Below are 18,281 nucleotides of genomic sequence, written 5' to 3'. Positions count from 1 at the left end.
ACTTGCTTATCGCCTACATGATTCATGTTTCCTCCTTCCTCTACCAAATTCACCAAAGATCATCCTTTGGGTTTTCACTCCGAGAATATCCGGGGCTCTTTAGTGGTGGTGTCGTCCCCGCAACGTTTGTGTTCATGCGGTTGTTCGCTACTATTGTTGACGCTGCTGCTGGGCGTTAGTAGATGGGTTCCGCTGCGTTGAGTTCCATAGTGTGAAGATTGTCTTCAACTAGTATGACACTCATTCTCTTGTTATTTTGTTGTTCATAACATGTCGATAATTAGTGTTTGTTTGCATAACTATTCGTATGAATGTATAATGTTGTATTTCGATCACTGTGAGATCAGAGCGATCCGAATGTGCTCATGGAATTCTTCGATATGAGATCCTTCATTGTCTACGTAGATTGTTGGGTGGTTACTAAAGGTGGTCAGCAGAGGGCAATGGTAGCTGACAGCAACTATGGTGGAGATGAGGTAGAGAACTAGTGAGCATATCTCAATAATTTTATATATTATATAAATTAGGGAGAGATTAACCATTAAATAATTCAAAATCGTTTTTCTAAAAGATGCTTTCATGTTTTATCTCAAAGAAACTTATTTCATAAACACAATTTTTTCAAAAGCTATTTTGAATCATTGCCAAATGCTCCAACTTTTATCAAAATGATTCTTTTTTCAAAAAATGTTATGTCTTCTTCTATTTCCATTGAACTCAATTTAAAAGTGAGGGAAGAGTGATCGACTGAAAATACTTTAGCTAAACTAAAAATCTCTTTAAAGAAAAGTTTTTAGTCTAGTACAAGTGCACAATGTCGACAAATATTGAAAAGTTGGAAGAATTCCAAGTTGTCTCCCAAGGGAACAATTTTTCAACAAAAATTCTTAGTAACCAAAAATTCTTTTGATGATTTTTGAAATCATAAAAATAAGAAGTAAATAATGGAAATAGCTAAAAATTCGATTATGAGAAAAGGAAGATTCAAATATGATCATGCCTAAATTAAGAAGTTTTAGTCTAACAAGAAATTATAAATTAGACTCAGCTAATGATGAATACTTGTTCTTGTAGCCTCATGGACCTGGGATTCCAAGGTCCTTTATTCACTTGGAGCAACAAGAGAAAGGGTCTTGTTAAAGTCCAAGAACGACTAGATGGAGTTCTAGCAAATTCCCAGTTGCCTTGAATTAACACGTTACAATGCTAGGTTTTTTTTTCAGAATAAACTCATCTTTGTGTGTTATGCATTATGCATGACATCTATTCTATATATAATATATACATCAACTTCTTTGGTTTGTGTATTTTTCATGTTATGACGATATTCTTGCAATAGTGACATTTGTATTATCAAACGATATTTAGGACATATAAATCATTTCTCGAATTAACATAACTATACATTGGATAGATATAACACAAAACATATATATCGTGTTAGGTTTTGAAAAAAATATTAGAAGTATAATTATTTCACATAAGAAAATTTCAAGAAAGTGATGAGTTTCAAGCATTATAAAATGAATTTATAGTTTTGGTTTCAAATCGTCCCAATTAAAAACACTTTAATTTTCGTATGCTAACTCTATTCAAATTTTATTTTGTATTCTATAGTTTGAGGGTTGGATTAAGGGGTGTGAATAGTACACTAACTTTGAGAGAGTGCTCTTATAATTAGAATCGATGAAAAAATTATTGTGTGATTGTAACAATTTTTCTTATCGTAGATTTGTTTTTAGTAACTCATGATCTTTCTGTATAACAAGACATAATGGAAACGCAAACACCAAGAAAATATAATATAACATATCAAATATATAAACAAATAAAACAAAATAATAAAATAACTAAAAAGGAAATTATGACATAGGAATCTCTAAATTTTTCTCCATAATTTTCATCCATGGGTGTCCATCTCCAAAATCTACAAATGATCACAAGAATTTTGACGATTAGGATGTGTTGGACATGCTTAACACATGGGATAGTGAGAGAATGACACATGGTTTTTGGCACTGAATATGGACATCTATATTACACATATTTTATAATATTTAGGAAAAATTGCAAAAATCACCCCCAAAGTATGATGGTAGTTACAATTATACCTTTAAACTCTCAAAATTTAAAAATTGGACCCTCAACCTTATCCAAATATTAAAATTGGTCCCTTAAACTTACATAGTTGTATAAATGATAATAATTGGATAAGTTTGAGGGTTCAATTTTATCATTGTAGATTCAATTTTTACAATTATTATAAATTTGAGGGCTCAATTTTAACACTTTTAAAAGTTGGAATTAAATTGTTACTATTAAAAGTTTAAGGATATAATTGCATCTACCACCATATTTCAATGGTGATTTTTGCAATTTGCCTATTACTTATAGTAATGTCAACGTTCTTAATGTTGACATTCTTCTCTTATGCACTTGCATCATGAAATTAAAATTATAAATATACCATTTGTTATATATATTGAATAGATAAATAAATCAATGCATATGCCTAATATATAATATTTATCTCATGGTATTTTCTTATTCTGTCAATTGTGTGTGTATTAGCCATATTTACAAAGTTTTATATATATGTGTATGTAAAAGCACAAAGGAGAAACACCCAGAATAATTACAAACTCCAAAAAATAGCTTCTTCCTCTAAAAAGGAGGAAAAAGAGTAGACAAAAGGGAAATTGATTGATGCTTGAGCAAGGAGATGAGCAATTTGTTGCCAGTTTTTTTTTTTTTTCCTAAATGTGTTGTAATTAAATTGTGGTGTGGGAAAATCGAACTTCTGACCTCAAAATCGATAGTATGAGCACTATGTCAGTTGAGTTACGCTCATGTTAGCAATTTCTTGTCAGTTCTATGATATTTAGGAGCCGTTTGGTTGGAGGGAAAAGAGGGTGGGAATGGGAATGGGTTTACAAAGCCCATGTTTGGTTTGTGGGTTTGTTTATTTACTTTGGAAAAGGCAATTCTTAGGTATCTTTTACCCACACAAATGAAGGAATTGCATACCTATTAAGAAGTGTGGGTTTTCATTTCTTCTTCTGCTTCCTACCACGATTTTTCTTCCTTCCAGCCGTGAAATCGTATAGCATTTTGTTACTCAGCAATCGTATAGCATTTGGTAGGCAATCGTGTAGCATTTGGTGGGCGATCGTATAGTATTTTGTTACTCAGCGATCGTGTAGCATTTGGTAAGCGATCGTATAGCATTGGGTAGGCGATAGTATAGCATTTTGTTACTCAGCGATCGTGTAGCATTTAGTAAGCGATCGTGTAGCATTTGGTAAGCGATCGTATAGCATTAGGTAGGCGATAGTATAGCATTTGGTAAGCGATCGTATAGCATTGGGTAGGCTATCGTATAGCATTGGGTAGGCGATCATATAGCATTTTGTTACTCAGCGATCATCTACCGGAGCTCAGCGATCGTATAGCAATTGGTAGGCAATCGTATAGCATTGAGTAGGCGATCGTATAGCATTTTGTTACTCAGCGATCGTGTAGCAAAGCTAAGCGACCGTGTAGCATTTGGTAAGCGATCGTATAGCATTTGGTAGGCGATCGTATAGCATTGAGTAGGCGATTGTATAATGTTTTGTTACTTAGCGATCGTATAGCGGAGCTCAACGATCGTGTAGATAATTTAAGCGATTGTATTGTTACGAAATCGACAATTAAAGAACACAAAAAAGGGAACGTAGAGATAGAGAAGATCGACACACAGATATACGTGGTTCACTATGAATTTTGAATAGGTTTCGGGGGCGTACCCTCGTACTTGGTTGTTCGAAGCGCCAACAAACAGATTCAAGGCATTTTAACAAATGCTTGATAGGGACAATCTCAATTTTTTTTTTTAATTCCCACATACTATTCTCACACATACTATTCCAGACATTGTTTTCTCATGCACAACCAAACATAGTCATCCTTGATTCCCAATAATTTTATTCTAGACATATAATTCCCAGACATTCTTAATTCTTGGGCATTGAGAGAACCTCAATCCAAACGGCCCCTTAAGTCTTGAGAAAACTTCATCTCTATCAACTCAACAACTTCCAAAATTGCCTCAAAAGGGTATATGAATGGGGTTGTATTATATTTTTTGGACCAATTTGAAAGTTGGAATTGGTAAAGTTGGTAACCCAAATGACCCAACACGTGTTTTCCAACTCAACCCAACCCAATCGTCAAAATTTGGGTTAAGTTGTCGGGTTATTATTATTTTTCCTAATTTAAAATATTTAAATTTATCTACAACACATATATAATAACTAAAATCTCATAAAACTAAATTTAAACATACAAAATATCTATAATATCTATTACAAACTTTATACAAAAACGAATATTTTTAAAAGAAAAATATAAAGAATTCACAAATTCATCCATTCTAAAAGAAATATATTTTTTTTTTTATTAATATATATGCAATTTGGATTGGGCTGTGTTAATCTTTTTTTTTTAATTCAACTCTAAACCCAATCCAGAAACAAAATTAACCCAACCCAGTCTTTATAATTTAAGTTAGATAATTCAGATTGTTCGGATTATCGGATCATTTGAACATCCTTATTGCCTCAAAAATGTTTTTAATTTTAGAAAGAGCCATGCAAATTGTGTTGGAGCACATTTATAATGTCAAAGAGTTGGATTCAATCCAAAGGGGAGGAATAGGGCCTTCACATAAACTTTTAACAGCAGATAGCCAAACCTTCCAACATTTTGATAGGCCGAAATAGATGTTACAGTATGATAATACAATAGATGATACGTTACTATATGTATGATTTTTAGTTGCTACAAATTAATAAATTAGCTCTAAATTTGGTTCAATTTAGTGGCATGGCTTGCAAATAGGGGTATATTTGTAAATAGGCTTCAAAAATTAGGTTTTTAAATATAATCTTTAGATAAAACTGTAAATTTGAATCTATTTGTAACAACAGTGATATTTGAATCAAGATCAAGGCCTAATTTCTCAAAGAAAAGGCCCACTATCCTTATTGGGCCAAGAGTACAGGCCTGTATAAATCCCGTTTGCACTAATCAGCCCATAACCCAAAGCCCAGCCCATTACCGCGCAAAATTTCCGAAAGCAAAATTCGATCAAATGCAAATGCAAATCTTCGTTTCGTTATTACACGCAAAACTGAAGAACAGACTTCCCTGCAAGACAAGAACAAGAAGAAGAACATCATCCATAATTCTCGCAATCAAGAGCTAAGCAATGTCCTGCTTGTTTTCGTGCTGTGCATCTCTCACATGTGGTCTCTGCTCCTCCGTCGCCGCCGGTATCTCGAGAAGCTCCGCTAGACTTGCCTACTGTGGCCTTTTCGGCGTCTCCTTGGTCGTTTCATGGATTCTCAGAGAGTTTGGAGCTCCTCTGATGGAGAAGATGCCATGTGAGTTTCATCACTTGCTTGAATTTTTTGTTATTCTACCTGATTTCAATTGTTTGTTCGTATCATCGATTTTTCTTAAGCTTCTTGTGCTGAATGGCCCGAGTGTCTTTATTATTGTGACGACAGATTGTGGTTTCGTTGATTTGAGAGCTTGATTTTTTGTGTTATTTGTGTGTTATGTTAACTCCATGTTTTAATTGATCGCAGTATGCTTGTCGATTGTGAATTACGTTGTTTTGCTGTATTAATTTGGTCAAATGCGGTATTCGTTGCATCGGGAGAATTATTGATTTTTTGAGTAACGGTGAACTGATTGTTGTATCTGAAGTGAAGCTAGTTTATGTTTGCCAATTGTGGCGGGCGGTTATTGAGTGTATCTGGGATTTCTATAGGTCAAAATGGAAGTTGATTGAAATCTTGGTTTGTTTGGAAAGTCATCTCTCAATCTTAGGTTCTTTCAAACAGGAAAAAAATGAAAGGTCGTCTCCCAAATTGATCGAATGTCAGTTTACCTCTGGAAAAGGCAATTAATAAATAATAGGTAGACTCCCCTAATTAGTTCGAATAGAAAGATCTTAGTAAAGAAAATTTAAAATCCTTGGAACGAATATAGTCGCTTTCAGAGTTGATCCAAAGAGGTTATATTAACCATTGTTTTCATTGTTTTCACTCTCGAAAACTACTTTACACTCCAAATTTATCTTTTAAAAACCAATAGTATTTAAAATTCCTTGTAATTAACGAGCAAAATGAATACTATAAGATATAGAAAGTAATTGTAAAATCCTATTACTAATAGTAGGGAGTTTGTCAATGTGAAATGTTCAGATAAGGACAACAGAACCTCCACCTATCTCCACTATGGTATAATATTGTCCACGTTGGGCATAACCTGCATGGCATTGCTTTTTGGTACCATCCAAAAGGTCTCATATTAATCGAGATAATTGTCATTAATTATACATCCACACGATCACTTCCTCTCCTAACCAATGTGGGACTTTGTTTGCACTCTTAACATGTTCAGAGAATAAAACACTAGGGGGAAGTGTAAAGTTTTGTGGTACTTTTAAGCCTTATTTGAGACTATTAAGTTTATGAAATGATACTTTCTGGAACGTGGTCCTTAAGTTACAAAGTCACTGGCTAATGAAGTTGTTTGTTATATAAGGGAAATTGTCATTGGTTCCATAATAAAGGTGAAGAGTGCTTCGTTTTTATTTTTTCTTTTTATTTATAAATGCTGTCTTGTTTCCTAATAGGGATAAAAACTGAGGCGCAACCAGAGGAATGGTTTCAAATGCAGGCAGTACTTCGTGTGAGCTTAGGAAATTTCCTGTTTTTTGCTATATTTGCCCTTATAATGATTGGTGTAAAAGACCAAAATGATAGACGTGATGCTTGGCATCATGGAGGATGGATGGCTAAGATGGTAATCTGGATTTTGCTTGTCGTCCTCATGTTTTTCCTGCCAAATGTTATCTTCTCAATATATGGTGAGTTGTCTCTTGTACTCTTCCTTTCTGAACTGGTATTTCTTTTGCTTTTCTTTAAACAAGGTAATCGAAGGTTATTTTAAACCTAGGTAAGTATTTTGACTTGCAACAAGGTTCATGGCAAGAAAGCTTCAAACTACTACTCAATCAAGTACTATAATCCCTTTTTGTTGAAGAAAATTATTTCTTCAATGGGAAACAAGAAACTTTTTCATTGAATATGTATATGGTAATAATGAAAAAAGGAGGGGAACCAAAGGAGGTTGCCAAAAGAGAGAAAAAGAGGATACTGCTGGCAATGATCAAAAGATAACTATAGTTACAGAAAAACCTCCAAAAGATTAGAAGCCACAAAAGCAGCTAGATGAGACCTTGGAAAAATTCTCTTCAAATATTCAATTCAAGTACTTTCAAATGCTTTAAGACAATCAATGATTATCTAGGAATTGACCAGTTTTTTAAGAATAAGCAATTCAATTTATTAGTGTTATCTTAAAAGACTACTGTTTTTCATGTTGAAAATAATGACATCTCCTCTGTACTTTCCCTTAGAAAATGCTTCTGACAATAATCTATGGACCTTTAATTTGCTCAGGATAGTTCATGTGGTTGCCTTGAATTTCATCATACCTTGATTTTTTGTTAATTTTATAGTGATTGCCTTTGATGCTAGTCTAAGAAGCATGGACACTTTAATTTGGCTAGCGTGTTGGTGTCTGACACGTGTTGGACACTCTGACACTTGTTGGACACATATAAAAAACTTGTTAGTGCAATAGATATGTTAGACACTAGTTGTACAAAGCCAAAATAGGACCAATATTTGGTAGACATGCATCAAACTTTTCTTACATATACTAAGTCAACACATATATGACAAAAATAATAAAATTTGAGAGCGAAATATATCAAATCGAATTAATTTTTTAAGCATAGAAATAAATAGACTCATTAACTTTAAATTTTCTTCTTGTTTAAAAATGATATATATGTTAAAAAAGGTATGTTTTAATATATTTGTCTTTGGCGTGTCCATGTCCTAAATTTTAAAGAAATGGCGTGCCGCCGTGTCAGTGTCATGTTGTATCCGTGTCTTGTATCCGTATTTGTGCTTCTTAGCATCTAAAAAGGAAAATTAATTGGAGTTGGTGTATTTGTGTAAACTTCTCGTATTGGCAGGAGTTCTATCCATATTTGGGGCTGGGTTGTTTTTATTGGTCCAAGTGGTTCTCTTACTTGACTTTACACACTCCTGGAATGATTCCTGGGTCGAGAAGGATGAACAGAAATGGTCAGTTCAAGTCTTACTTGCTGCCTTCCCTAGGATAATACCATTTTTGCGCCCAACTCTTGTTTGGTTTCTGATTATCTATTTTTTGACAGGTATATTGCTCTCCTTGTGGTATCAATTGGTTGCTACCTTGCAACATTCACTTTCTCGGGACTTTTGTTTATCTGGTTCAATCCATCAGGCCATGACTGTGGCCTCAATGTCTTCTTCCTTGTCATGACTATGATTCTTGCATTTGTATTTGCAGTAATTGCTTTGCACCCAGCGGTGAGGATTACTTTATGTTGTTATTATTTTATAATGCATATTGGACATAACTTCTTGTTGTATCGATGATCATATATCCATTCCTGTGCACTTCCTGTTCTGCATTTTATGAATTTCAGCTGTGACATTGAATTGAAATTCTGTTCAAGTAGTTTATGCACCATTAATAAGTAGACTGAGATAGTTGAAACAGAAAATAAAATGCCAATTGTCAAAGGTGGGAAATGCTCGAGAAAAACACTTTTTTCCCTAGTAATAAGTGATAAGCATGAAATAGCAAGTCAAGCAATTGTATTCTCTTTCCATGCCTTCATGAGATTATTATTAATTTTTGTTATGAAAAAATGAAAAAGAAAACCTTGGGATGTGATTAATGTGGCTGGTTATGTTAAACAGGTAAATGGAAGTTTATTGCCTGCTTCTGTGATATCAGTTTATTGCGCATACGTGTGCTATACTGGTCTCTCTAGTGAACCACGTGATTACGTATGCAATGGTCTTCATACAAAATCTAAAGCAGTCTCCGTTGGCACCCTTGTCCTTGGATTGCTCACTACAGTCGTCTCCGTTATTTATTCTGCTCTTCGTGCTGGATCTTCAACAACATTTCTTTCTCCACCATCTTCACCGAGGGCAGGTGAGTAAACCTAAACTAAACTTGGAAAACACCCCACGACCTCCATTCTTAAAGTTCTTTTCGATAACCATTTGATTATTTATTTATTTATTGTTTTTGAGAATTAAACTTATAAACAGTTTCTACGGATAAATTTTTTATTTTGTAACAATGTCTTAAAAAGCCAAGCCAAGGTCTTAGAGCTAAAAAAAAATAGTTTTAAAAGACTTGCTTTTATTTTTAAAATTCGACCGCTATCAAATGGAGTTAAATAATTTAATACAAATTGAGAATTGTAAGGAAGAGGACTGACATTTTGTAATATCATATACTTACAAATGAATTAGGGAAAATTTAAATTTACACCTTAAACTTTAGAATTGTATCAATTTAAACCTTGAATTTTCATTAGTGTATCAATTTACACCTTCTTTCAGATTTAGCTTGAAAAATATCGTACGAGACGTTTAATTTTTCAATTAAACTTCTAAATTATTATATGTGAATCAATTTACAACCTTAATTAGGATTATATTTGAAAATCATCAATGCATTTAATTCTTACCCTTGTGTTGGCTTCTTCAAACGTCGGAATAACAAAATGGACAATTGGAATTGATGTATAGACAATGTTCAAAGAAAATCTTAATTGAGAATCTAAATGGATTTGCTTATGTAAATTTTGTTTTTCCAAATAGAATGTAATTAAGGGTTTAAATTGATATACTAATTAAAGTCCAAGGTTTAAATGGATATAATTATTAGTTTAGAGTTTCAATTGATGGGTTGAAATTGAAAGGTATAAATTGATATTTTTCCAATTATTTATTTGTCCAACTTGCACCATTTCCTATCCATTAAAGTAGAATATTGTATTTCTTCTGCTCACATAAATTTCCTCACCAATGACAAACAGGAAAGGTGATGAGAATATTTTGAACTCTTAATCTTTTTAAAGGGAAAAAAAGGGTGCTGCATTATTGGCATCTAATGTCTCATTGTTTGGTCAGGTGGGAGTAAACCTCTTCTTGAAGCAGAAGATTTGGAGGATGGAAAGAACAAAAAAACTGAGGGAGAGGGACAGCCTGTCAGTTACTCCTATACATTCTTCCACCTGATATTTGCTCTTGCAAGCATGTACTCAGCCATGCTTCTTTCAGGCTGGACTAGCCTGAACGAGAGCTCGGACCTCATAGACGTCGGCTGGACATCGGTTTGGGTACGTATTTGCACAGAGTGGGTCACTGCTGGTCTATATATTTGGTCACTCGTCGCCCCTCTCCTTTTCCCTGATCGTGAGTTCTTTTAGGTTTGTCATTTCATTCTGAGTAAATGTTTGGCATACTAGTATATGTTTCTATAACATAAATTGCTAGCAACAGGAAAAACATCAACCTAAATCTCTATGGGGAAAAAAAGGTATATAAAAAGAGTGTTGTATAGTTGAATCTTAATTTCTATGTAGAGGACCCTAAAAAATTATTCTAGAGTTGGAAGGGTGCTCAAAAAAAACTCGATGATTTAAAAAATCGATCAACTCAACCCAACTCGTGTGGTTTAAGTTTGGTTATCAATTCATTTGGGTTGGGTTGGGTTCAAATAAATGAAAATTTTATGGGTTGGGTTGGGTTGGTTCGGTTCATGGGTTTATCTAAAATAATCCAAACCAGCTAGAACCAACCCGAACTTATTATTAACTTTAAAATATAATTTTTTTTTTTACATATAATACAATTATATATACATATATTAATTTTAATTTTATTTAATTTCGTTGTTTTTTTTCCCTAAAAAAACTCATAAAAATAGTTATTTTAGCATTTTGAAAAGAAACTTTTAATTATACAAATTAAAATTGAGTTGTTAATCTTAATTCAATATATAAAAATAATTAAATCAAAATTTTACGTATTAACATTTTACTTTTTTTTAGAATAAAATTTTAAATAAAACCAATCCAACCTAAATATTTTTTATGGTTGGGTTTGTTTAAGTTTATTTTTTAATAAGGGTTTTAAAGAAATTTACAATCCAAATAATTGGGTTGGGTTTAAAAAGTTTTTCAACCCAATCAAATTCAACTGATGAACTCCTAGTGGGAAGGAAAATGACCTACATAGTTGTGTTAGTGTTAAGTTTTTGTTTGTAATTTCTGTTTTGAACTTGTGGGCATCTTTAAATTGCTTCAAATTTTGTTTGTTTTGGCATCTAGATGCTAAAATAATAATAGTAATCACTATTTTATTTTATTTAAAAAGAAAAAGAGTCTTGCATGTTCCGTGCCAAAGTAATATTATTTTATAATATCTAAGTGGATAAGCTTTCTCTTTCACCTTTTGCTTTATTTATCTATCTTTTATTTTAGATTAAAAAAAACATCTTTTGTTGTATTTGCCACTTGTTGGGTGGTTGAAAATAGAGATATTCAAAAAATCTGATAATCCGAAATATTCGTTCAACTCAATCCAACTTATGTGGTTTGGATTGGATCAACTCATTTTGGTTGGATTAGGTGGGTTGGATTGGTTCATGGATTCACCTATAATAACCCAAATCAATCCGAACTTATTATTAACTTTAAAATATATATATATATATAACTTATGATACAATTATATATACATACATTTTTTTTTATAGTTTATTCTCCAATAACTCTAAAAATAATTTCTTTAGCACTTTGGAAATTATGTTTAAATCTTAATTCAATATATGAAAATAATTAAATCAGATATTTTTGTATTAATATCTTCTTTTTAGAACATAAATTTAAATAAATAACGTGATTAACCGAACCCAACTCAACTGAGTTGGGTTCATTTTTTAATAAGGACTATTTGAATTGAAGAAATTAACAAACCAAACAATTGGGTTGGGTTTAAAAAAATCCTTCAACCCAACTAAATCCAACTCACTAACTCTCTTAGGTGAGAATAGAAAATATAAAATTAAATAAATAAAGTTCTTCCATTTTTGTTGGTTTGAAATTATGTTAGAATTGTGAGGCAATATTGGTGCATGTTTTGGAGTGATTTTAAAACGGTTAAAATCTCTTTTTTTTTTGTTTTTAAAATTGTTCTAAAGAATGTTTTTATTCTCCAAAATTTATTTTGATGATATGAAAATTATATTTATAATTATAAAATTAAATTAATTTTAATCGGTTAAAAATATATTTTGAAGTGATTTTAAAGATACATATTCATGTTAGATATTTTGAAATTTTGGGTTACCTTGGTAAGTCGATGTAACAATTCAGTTGGATTAAAATTACATTATCTTCCTTGATGGGTGGGTACGAAGAAGTTCTTTATTTGTTAGGATTTGGAGGTGGTGGCGGAATTTTATGCAACTTTTTACCAATTAAATTTACTAAAATTAAGAAAAAAATAATTTAAAGACAACCAAAATGAAAATACATCTTTAACCATCATTCGTAATTATTTTAGTTTAAATATAGTTTAATTATCCCTCCCACTTTCTCTTCATCTTCCTTACCTCTTTGTCCTCCTTTTATTGGCAAGCTTCACTATTGCCGTCGTCTTCCTCCTTTTTCTTAATGTATTTCGTCGTCGCTCGTCCATGTCGATGCCAGATCGATCGTCCATGTCAAATGTTGCATTTTTTTAGTAATATGAATAAGAACAAAAAAACTAAAGAGATATCAATTCACTAGACATAGCAATATCGATTCATGGGGTGGTTTTTAAGCTATACACCAAAGATGTTGGTCCGTAGTGCATTACACGCAAGAATGTAAGCAATATCATTATAGTTCCATGGACAAAAAGTGAAGTTTAAAACAATGTCTCTTTGATGAAATGCTCGAATATCATTAGCAAAAGTTTGGACTTCGTTGTTAATACAGTTTTGCGGCCTTCAAATATTTCTGGAGAATTATCAAAACAACCCCCAATATCGCATTGATTGATATAAAAATGTAAGTGATAATTAAGTAGAAGCTTCTTCCTCTTTTCATATCTGAATGGAATGAGAATTTATCCTGTTCAAACTTGAACGAAAAGGAAAACGTCATGAACGTAAAGGGGCATCGAGCTCCCTCTTGTAGTTCAAATCTCAAGAGAGACAACTTCCTTCTATTTAGCCTTCTTCTTTTCATATTGGGAATGTGCGACAATGATCAGGGAGGAGTGGTGAGGGCAACATTGAGAGGGGGAAAATTTTGTAAATCAACAAGCTCAATCATCATCTAAGTCATGCCATCTTCGTATACTTTTTTAACTCAAACGGATTTTTTCTTTTGTATAGAGAGATCGAACTATTAAATCTTCAAAATTGAGATAAATGTCTAACCTACTGATCTCTTAGTTGCTAACCCATACGAATGGTCCATTACTTTGGTAAAAAAAAAGTCACAAATGGAATTATGATAACCAAACAACCGGTTTCTCAAGAAGTTAAAAAGGTTATCCATAAACACCATTACTTTTTTAAAATACAAATAAATATCTTTCCTCATTTACATTAACTCTCTTTTTAAAGAATCATTAATTAATTTGCTAATCACGTGAATGCTCGTAAACTCAACCGTCATTTTAAACTTAATTTCATCAACTTTTAAACGGAAAAACAATTAAATTAATTTTTTATTAAAAAAAAAAGAATCTGAAAAATTATAAATATATAATATGTTGTGTTTTCTTAGCCACTCTCGTCCGTGGCGCGTGTGAGATCCTCAATCAGACGGCTCACAATCGCCGGTCCGTCACCACCACTTTGCTAACGTGCGCCATTCTTCTTCTTCTTCTTCATCATCAATCTTCCTTTCTCTCAAATCCCATTTTTACTGTCAGATCCCTAATTTTGCCCTAATTTTGAACTCCATTATTGCGAAGCTCCCACTGGGCTCTCTCTATAACATGCGCAATCTTCTGGTTCCGACCACCGCCATGCCTCCGTCCTCAATTCTCACTTCATCGTCGTCAATTTCCAAATCCAAAACTTCAACAAACCCTAGCCCTAGCAATTCTTTTCTCTGTAAACACTCACCATCGGCAACCCTCGACCTTCTTATCCTCATTCTCGTTCTATTTTCTGGTACCTTTCTTGTAACGTCATATTTCTCTTACATTTTCAACTCTTTGTCGATTCTCTTGTCGCATTCCGCCCCGCAGCTTCCTCAATTTCCGTTTCCGTTTATTGCTGCGTTTTTGTTGTTCTTTTGTGTGACTATTGGTGTGTTTGAGATTTGTTGTGGCGCTAGATCGAGGAAATGTGCTAAGCCGGGATGTAAAGGGTTGAAAAAAGCTATGGAGTTTGATCTGCAATTGCAAACGGAGGAGTGTGTGAAGAGTGGGTCGAAGGAGATTGATAAATTGCCGTGGAAGGGAGGTAGTGAGGCCAACCCGGATTATGAGTGCTTGAGGTCTGAGCTGAGGAAGATGGCACCACCTAATGGCCGAGCTGTTCTGCTCTTCCGGGCACGCTGTGGCTGCCCCATCGCGAAGCTTGAAGGCTGGGGGACTAAGCGCGGGCGGCGGCATAAGAAGTGAGTTCGTTTTTTATTTGTTTTTTTTTGCTCTAATCATTCAATGGCTTGAGCTCTTTCGCTCTCTGTTCTTAATTCTGGAATTGGGTATTGCTCTGCTGAAATTATCACGATCTCCTTCTCCCTAGCAAAACCCCAAAACTAAAAAGATAATGATGAAGGAAAAGGGTGTATCTGGATTTAGATATCATTTGTTCAAGTCCCGGTGGCATCTATGAAACATTTTATGAACTGTAGTATCCAACTTAGTTCGGAATTGAGAATAAATTTCTTCCCCTGTCTAACATTGCGGTTATTAGATAATCTTTATTAACAATTTTATGGGAGGTGGGATTACGGTAGAGGAAGACTATCTTATTTCAGTTTGTTAAATCAAAATCTATCATGTTCCCTATTGGATATTGATTTTTCAAAAAAGAAAAATAGTAATAAGTTGATTAGATCAACACCTGCTGAGTGCTGACAGAAATCAGGTATAAGTACTTGCAGAGTCCATCATAGGTCCTGCACATAGATTGAAGTTCTGGACTAATTGTTAAAAGAAACTAATTCTGCAGCTATACTTGCATCTTGGACTCATAGTTGATGCTGTTTCTTTTCTTGTACATTTACTCCTTTCTTCATGGAATTATAACCAATTCCTCAAGACCAAAAACTCGAGTTAGATGCTCAAAATTCGATCATTTACACTTTTCTTGTTGAAAAGTATAGATGCTGAACTCTGAATAATGTCGTCGATGTTGGTAATGATAGGGATTTGAAGGTCTGGATTGTATTGATTTAGATTTTAATTAGTCTTTACTTGTTCTGTTTTATTTCTGAGCTCATATATAAATTCATACCGTTCTCATTTGGTAATTCATACTATCGTCTCTTTTCGCCATTTATGACATCCATTGAAGATGATGAATTCGCTTTGTGTGTCATGATGTAGAGTTTATGTAAACTTACGTTGTAACTTGTTCATCCTGGTGCAGTTGTCATTTATTATTAAAATTCTTTGGATAGGTTTTATATTCATTAAGATTAAGAATCTAAAATTACCACCAGAAAAGAAGAAGGAAGAAGACGACTAATCATGGCGAGTTTTTTTTCTTCTCGTTTGTTTCCCTTGTGTGTATCTCTTCTTTGTCATTTATTATTAATATTATTTAGCACCTTGTTTCATGTTTTGATCTACTGAAGGGTTTACTCCTTTTTTTTTAGCCGTTTTACATGATGTAAATTCGCTTCATTCTTGAGTCCACTCTTCAAGTTAGTTAATTTATTTTTCAGTGGGAAGCTATGCAAGCAAGTTTCAGGGGCTCGGTTAACATACCCCAAGTAATTGGTTTCTGGTGAGCAATTAAACTAGGTTTGAAGCACTGATGTTCTGTTCTCCTAGCTTCTAAGTAATTAAATTTTATTGTATGCATGGTGTTCAGCTCTAGTATGTGCTCAATTTACCTAATGTTGCTAACTTTACCCAATTTTTTTTTTTAAAAAAAAAATTCAGTCATGATTTACCTAACAGGGCATATTTGATTGTTTTAATGAACCCTGACATTGGTATATGATGTATTCTGGTCCTATATCTGGGAGAATATGTTATATCTTTATCTCTTAAATAACTTTCATTTAAAATAAAATAAAAAAAAAAAAAAAAAAAAAAAGGAAGAAGAAGAAGAGGAAAGGAACTTGAACATCATCATAACTAAAAGAACCCAAGAGAACAGCCTAGGGGCTGGGTAGAGAAAACTCTCTCCCAAAAGGACCATAAAAGGAGAGTCTTCAATTGCAAAAAATTATGGAGAGGCTCTAATTAGAAAAGAACTTTGTGAAAGCACCACCATGAGGAAGTTAGCCGTACATTACCGCAAAAATTTCCCAATGAAACCCTTTTTCCTTCCAATTTCTCCTACCGCACAGTTCCACAAAACTTTAGTGTTGCCTTCAAACCTCCACGCTACCCAGACTTCCAAAAGCTAATGGAACCTGAGGAACTTAATTTTGTTTCGGCAAAAACCATAAGAAGGTTGAATTTCTTTCATCTATATGTTACCAAATAATCAACCTCTTGCACAAAACAACTAGAACCCTATTCATTGGTTGTTACGAGTCTGTTCAAAATGAGTTATCGTCTGAGATCCATTGGACGTTTTTCAATGAAAAGCATATACTTGGTTAACTTTTTTATAAAAATGCATAATCAAGTCTTGTCATGTATTGTCTCATAGCATTTTTAATCGCCGTTATTGCATGTAGCCTTTCTTTCCTGGAAACCTAATTAAGACCATCTAATTATGTGGCTGTATTTTGGATATTTTACAAGTGACATGATCTTCATCCTATTTTACTTCACTGGTTTCAGCTTCATAAAAGATGTGGAAGCATGAACATTGTAATTTACTTGCAGGATCTTGGATTGATAGTTTTGTCCTAATATCCTGTTTACCCCATGAGGGCGAATGCGTTGGGAATTCAATGCATCCCGTTTCATTGCACGCTACTTACTACCGAGTAGTGAACAAACATATCCGTTGGCTGTAGATTATAGTGTCACGTTCATCTCAGCTTTTTTGCCCAGTCTTTACATCAAGCTCACATTGAGCTATATTAAACCTGAACCCAAATCAATTTCCGTGTGAAGTTTAATGACCTTCAAGTTCTTGGTTTCAGAAAGTAAATAACAGGGGTTTCTTTTGTTCTTGAAGTCAACCATTCTAAACTTCAAACATCTTTGTTGTGTTAGTTGGCAGATTTTAGAAACCGCTTCCTTAAAAATTGTCACCACCTGATGATATATACTTATAGGGATGATTTCGGCAGATTTGAAACCTATTAAGAACAGAACCAAAATTTTCAATCCTTGAAAGTAAGATTGTCAAACTGTTGTGGAGTGTGTCTAACATTTAGTTCTTGGAAAGGTTTTGAATTTCAATTTCTGATGAACTGTGGAAGCTGTATAACACATCTTACATTCACTATGAAGACCATCTTCATATTGCACTCTCTGTTTCAATCGTTACAATTGCAATTTGCAGCAGAGATTTCATTACTCATTCACATCTATGACCTTGTAACCTTGCAGCAGACTTACTTTAGTTTTAGATCATATTTGTAATCTTCAAATGCTGCCATTTTTTGCAGGGCTCTGGCTACACTGGGTCTTGATGGGGGAGGAGACCATCACTGATTGTAGATGGTGACTTCGTTGTCGAGCAGACCTTCCAGATAACTTACCATCTCTTCCCATCATTTTACTTTAATTTTAGATGCTCTTTCTGAAACATATGGATGATTAGAGCTTTCTTCTATAAGAAAATACTACACAGTGATATTCATTGTCAGAAACAGGCTTCCCCCATCCCTGCATTATCCTGGGAGATTCTTCCTCCTCCATGGAAATGGAAATGGAAAAATATATACCAAACTGCAAATAAAATGATAGACAATGATAATTATGTCTCCTGGTCCATCTTGTTAGTGCGATAGGATCTTTAACTTCTGGGAAATTTTCCCCTTATATTTGCTTTCGTTGGATCTATTATATTTGCTTTCGTTAGATCTATTTGGATCTATTTAAGGTGTATCTGGAATACATTTTCAAGTGTTTAATTTAAAAAATAAGTCATTTTGAGAGAAATATGAGTGTTTGGCAATCATTCAAAATAACTTTTCAAATATATGATCAGTT

At 33.5% G+C, this 18,281-nt stretch overlaps 2 protein-coding genes across 3 annotated transcripts; both read left to right on the top strand.

Moving 5' to 3' along the window:
- The first annotated feature begins 5,154 nt into the window (after positions 1–5,154).
- Positions 5,155–10,625, top strand: LOC120092553 (serine incorporator 3). The gene is made up of 6 exons (XM_039050673.1): positions 5,155–5,426; positions 6,689–6,922; positions 8,102–8,213; positions 8,306–8,480; positions 8,877–9,117; positions 10,107–10,625. Exons 1-6 carry the CDS (start codon positions 5,252–5,254, stop codon positions 10,403–10,405), a joined length of 1,236 nt encoding a protein of 411 aa, XP_038906601.1. The 5' UTR covers positions 5,155–5,251; the 3' UTR covers positions 10,406–10,625.
- Positions 10,626–13,760: 3,135 nt separating this feature from the next.
- On the top strand, positions 13,761–18,060 carry LOC120068534 (uncharacterized protein At5g19025-like). Of its 2 annotated transcripts, XM_039020342.1 has the most exons (3): positions 13,763–14,605; positions 15,881–15,942; positions 17,735–18,060. In XM_039020342.1, exons 1-2 carry the CDS (start codon positions 13,977–13,979, stop codon positions 15,930–15,932), a joined length of 681 nt encoding a protein of 226 aa, XP_038876270.1. In that variant the 5' UTR covers positions 13,763–13,976; the 3' UTR covers positions 15,933–15,942; positions 17,735–18,060. The 2 variants fall into 2 exon arrangements, with proteins under 2 accessions (XP_038876271.1, XP_038876270.1); XM_039020343.1 differs by lacking the exon at positions 15,881–15,942 and having other exon boundaries at positions 13,761–14,605.
- The last annotated feature ends 221 nt before the right edge of the window (positions 18,061–18,281 follow it).

This window comes from Benincasa hispida, chromosome 12 (genome assembly GCF_009727055.1).
Source record: "Benincasa hispida cultivar B227 chromosome 12, ASM972705v1, whole genome shotgun sequence".
NCBI lineage: Eukaryota > Viridiplantae > Streptophyta > Magnoliopsida > Cucurbitales > Cucurbitaceae > Benincasa > Benincasa hispida.
The sequence above is the reverse complement of the archived record's forward strand: the minus strand, read 5'-3'. Positions and strand labels throughout refer to the sequence as shown.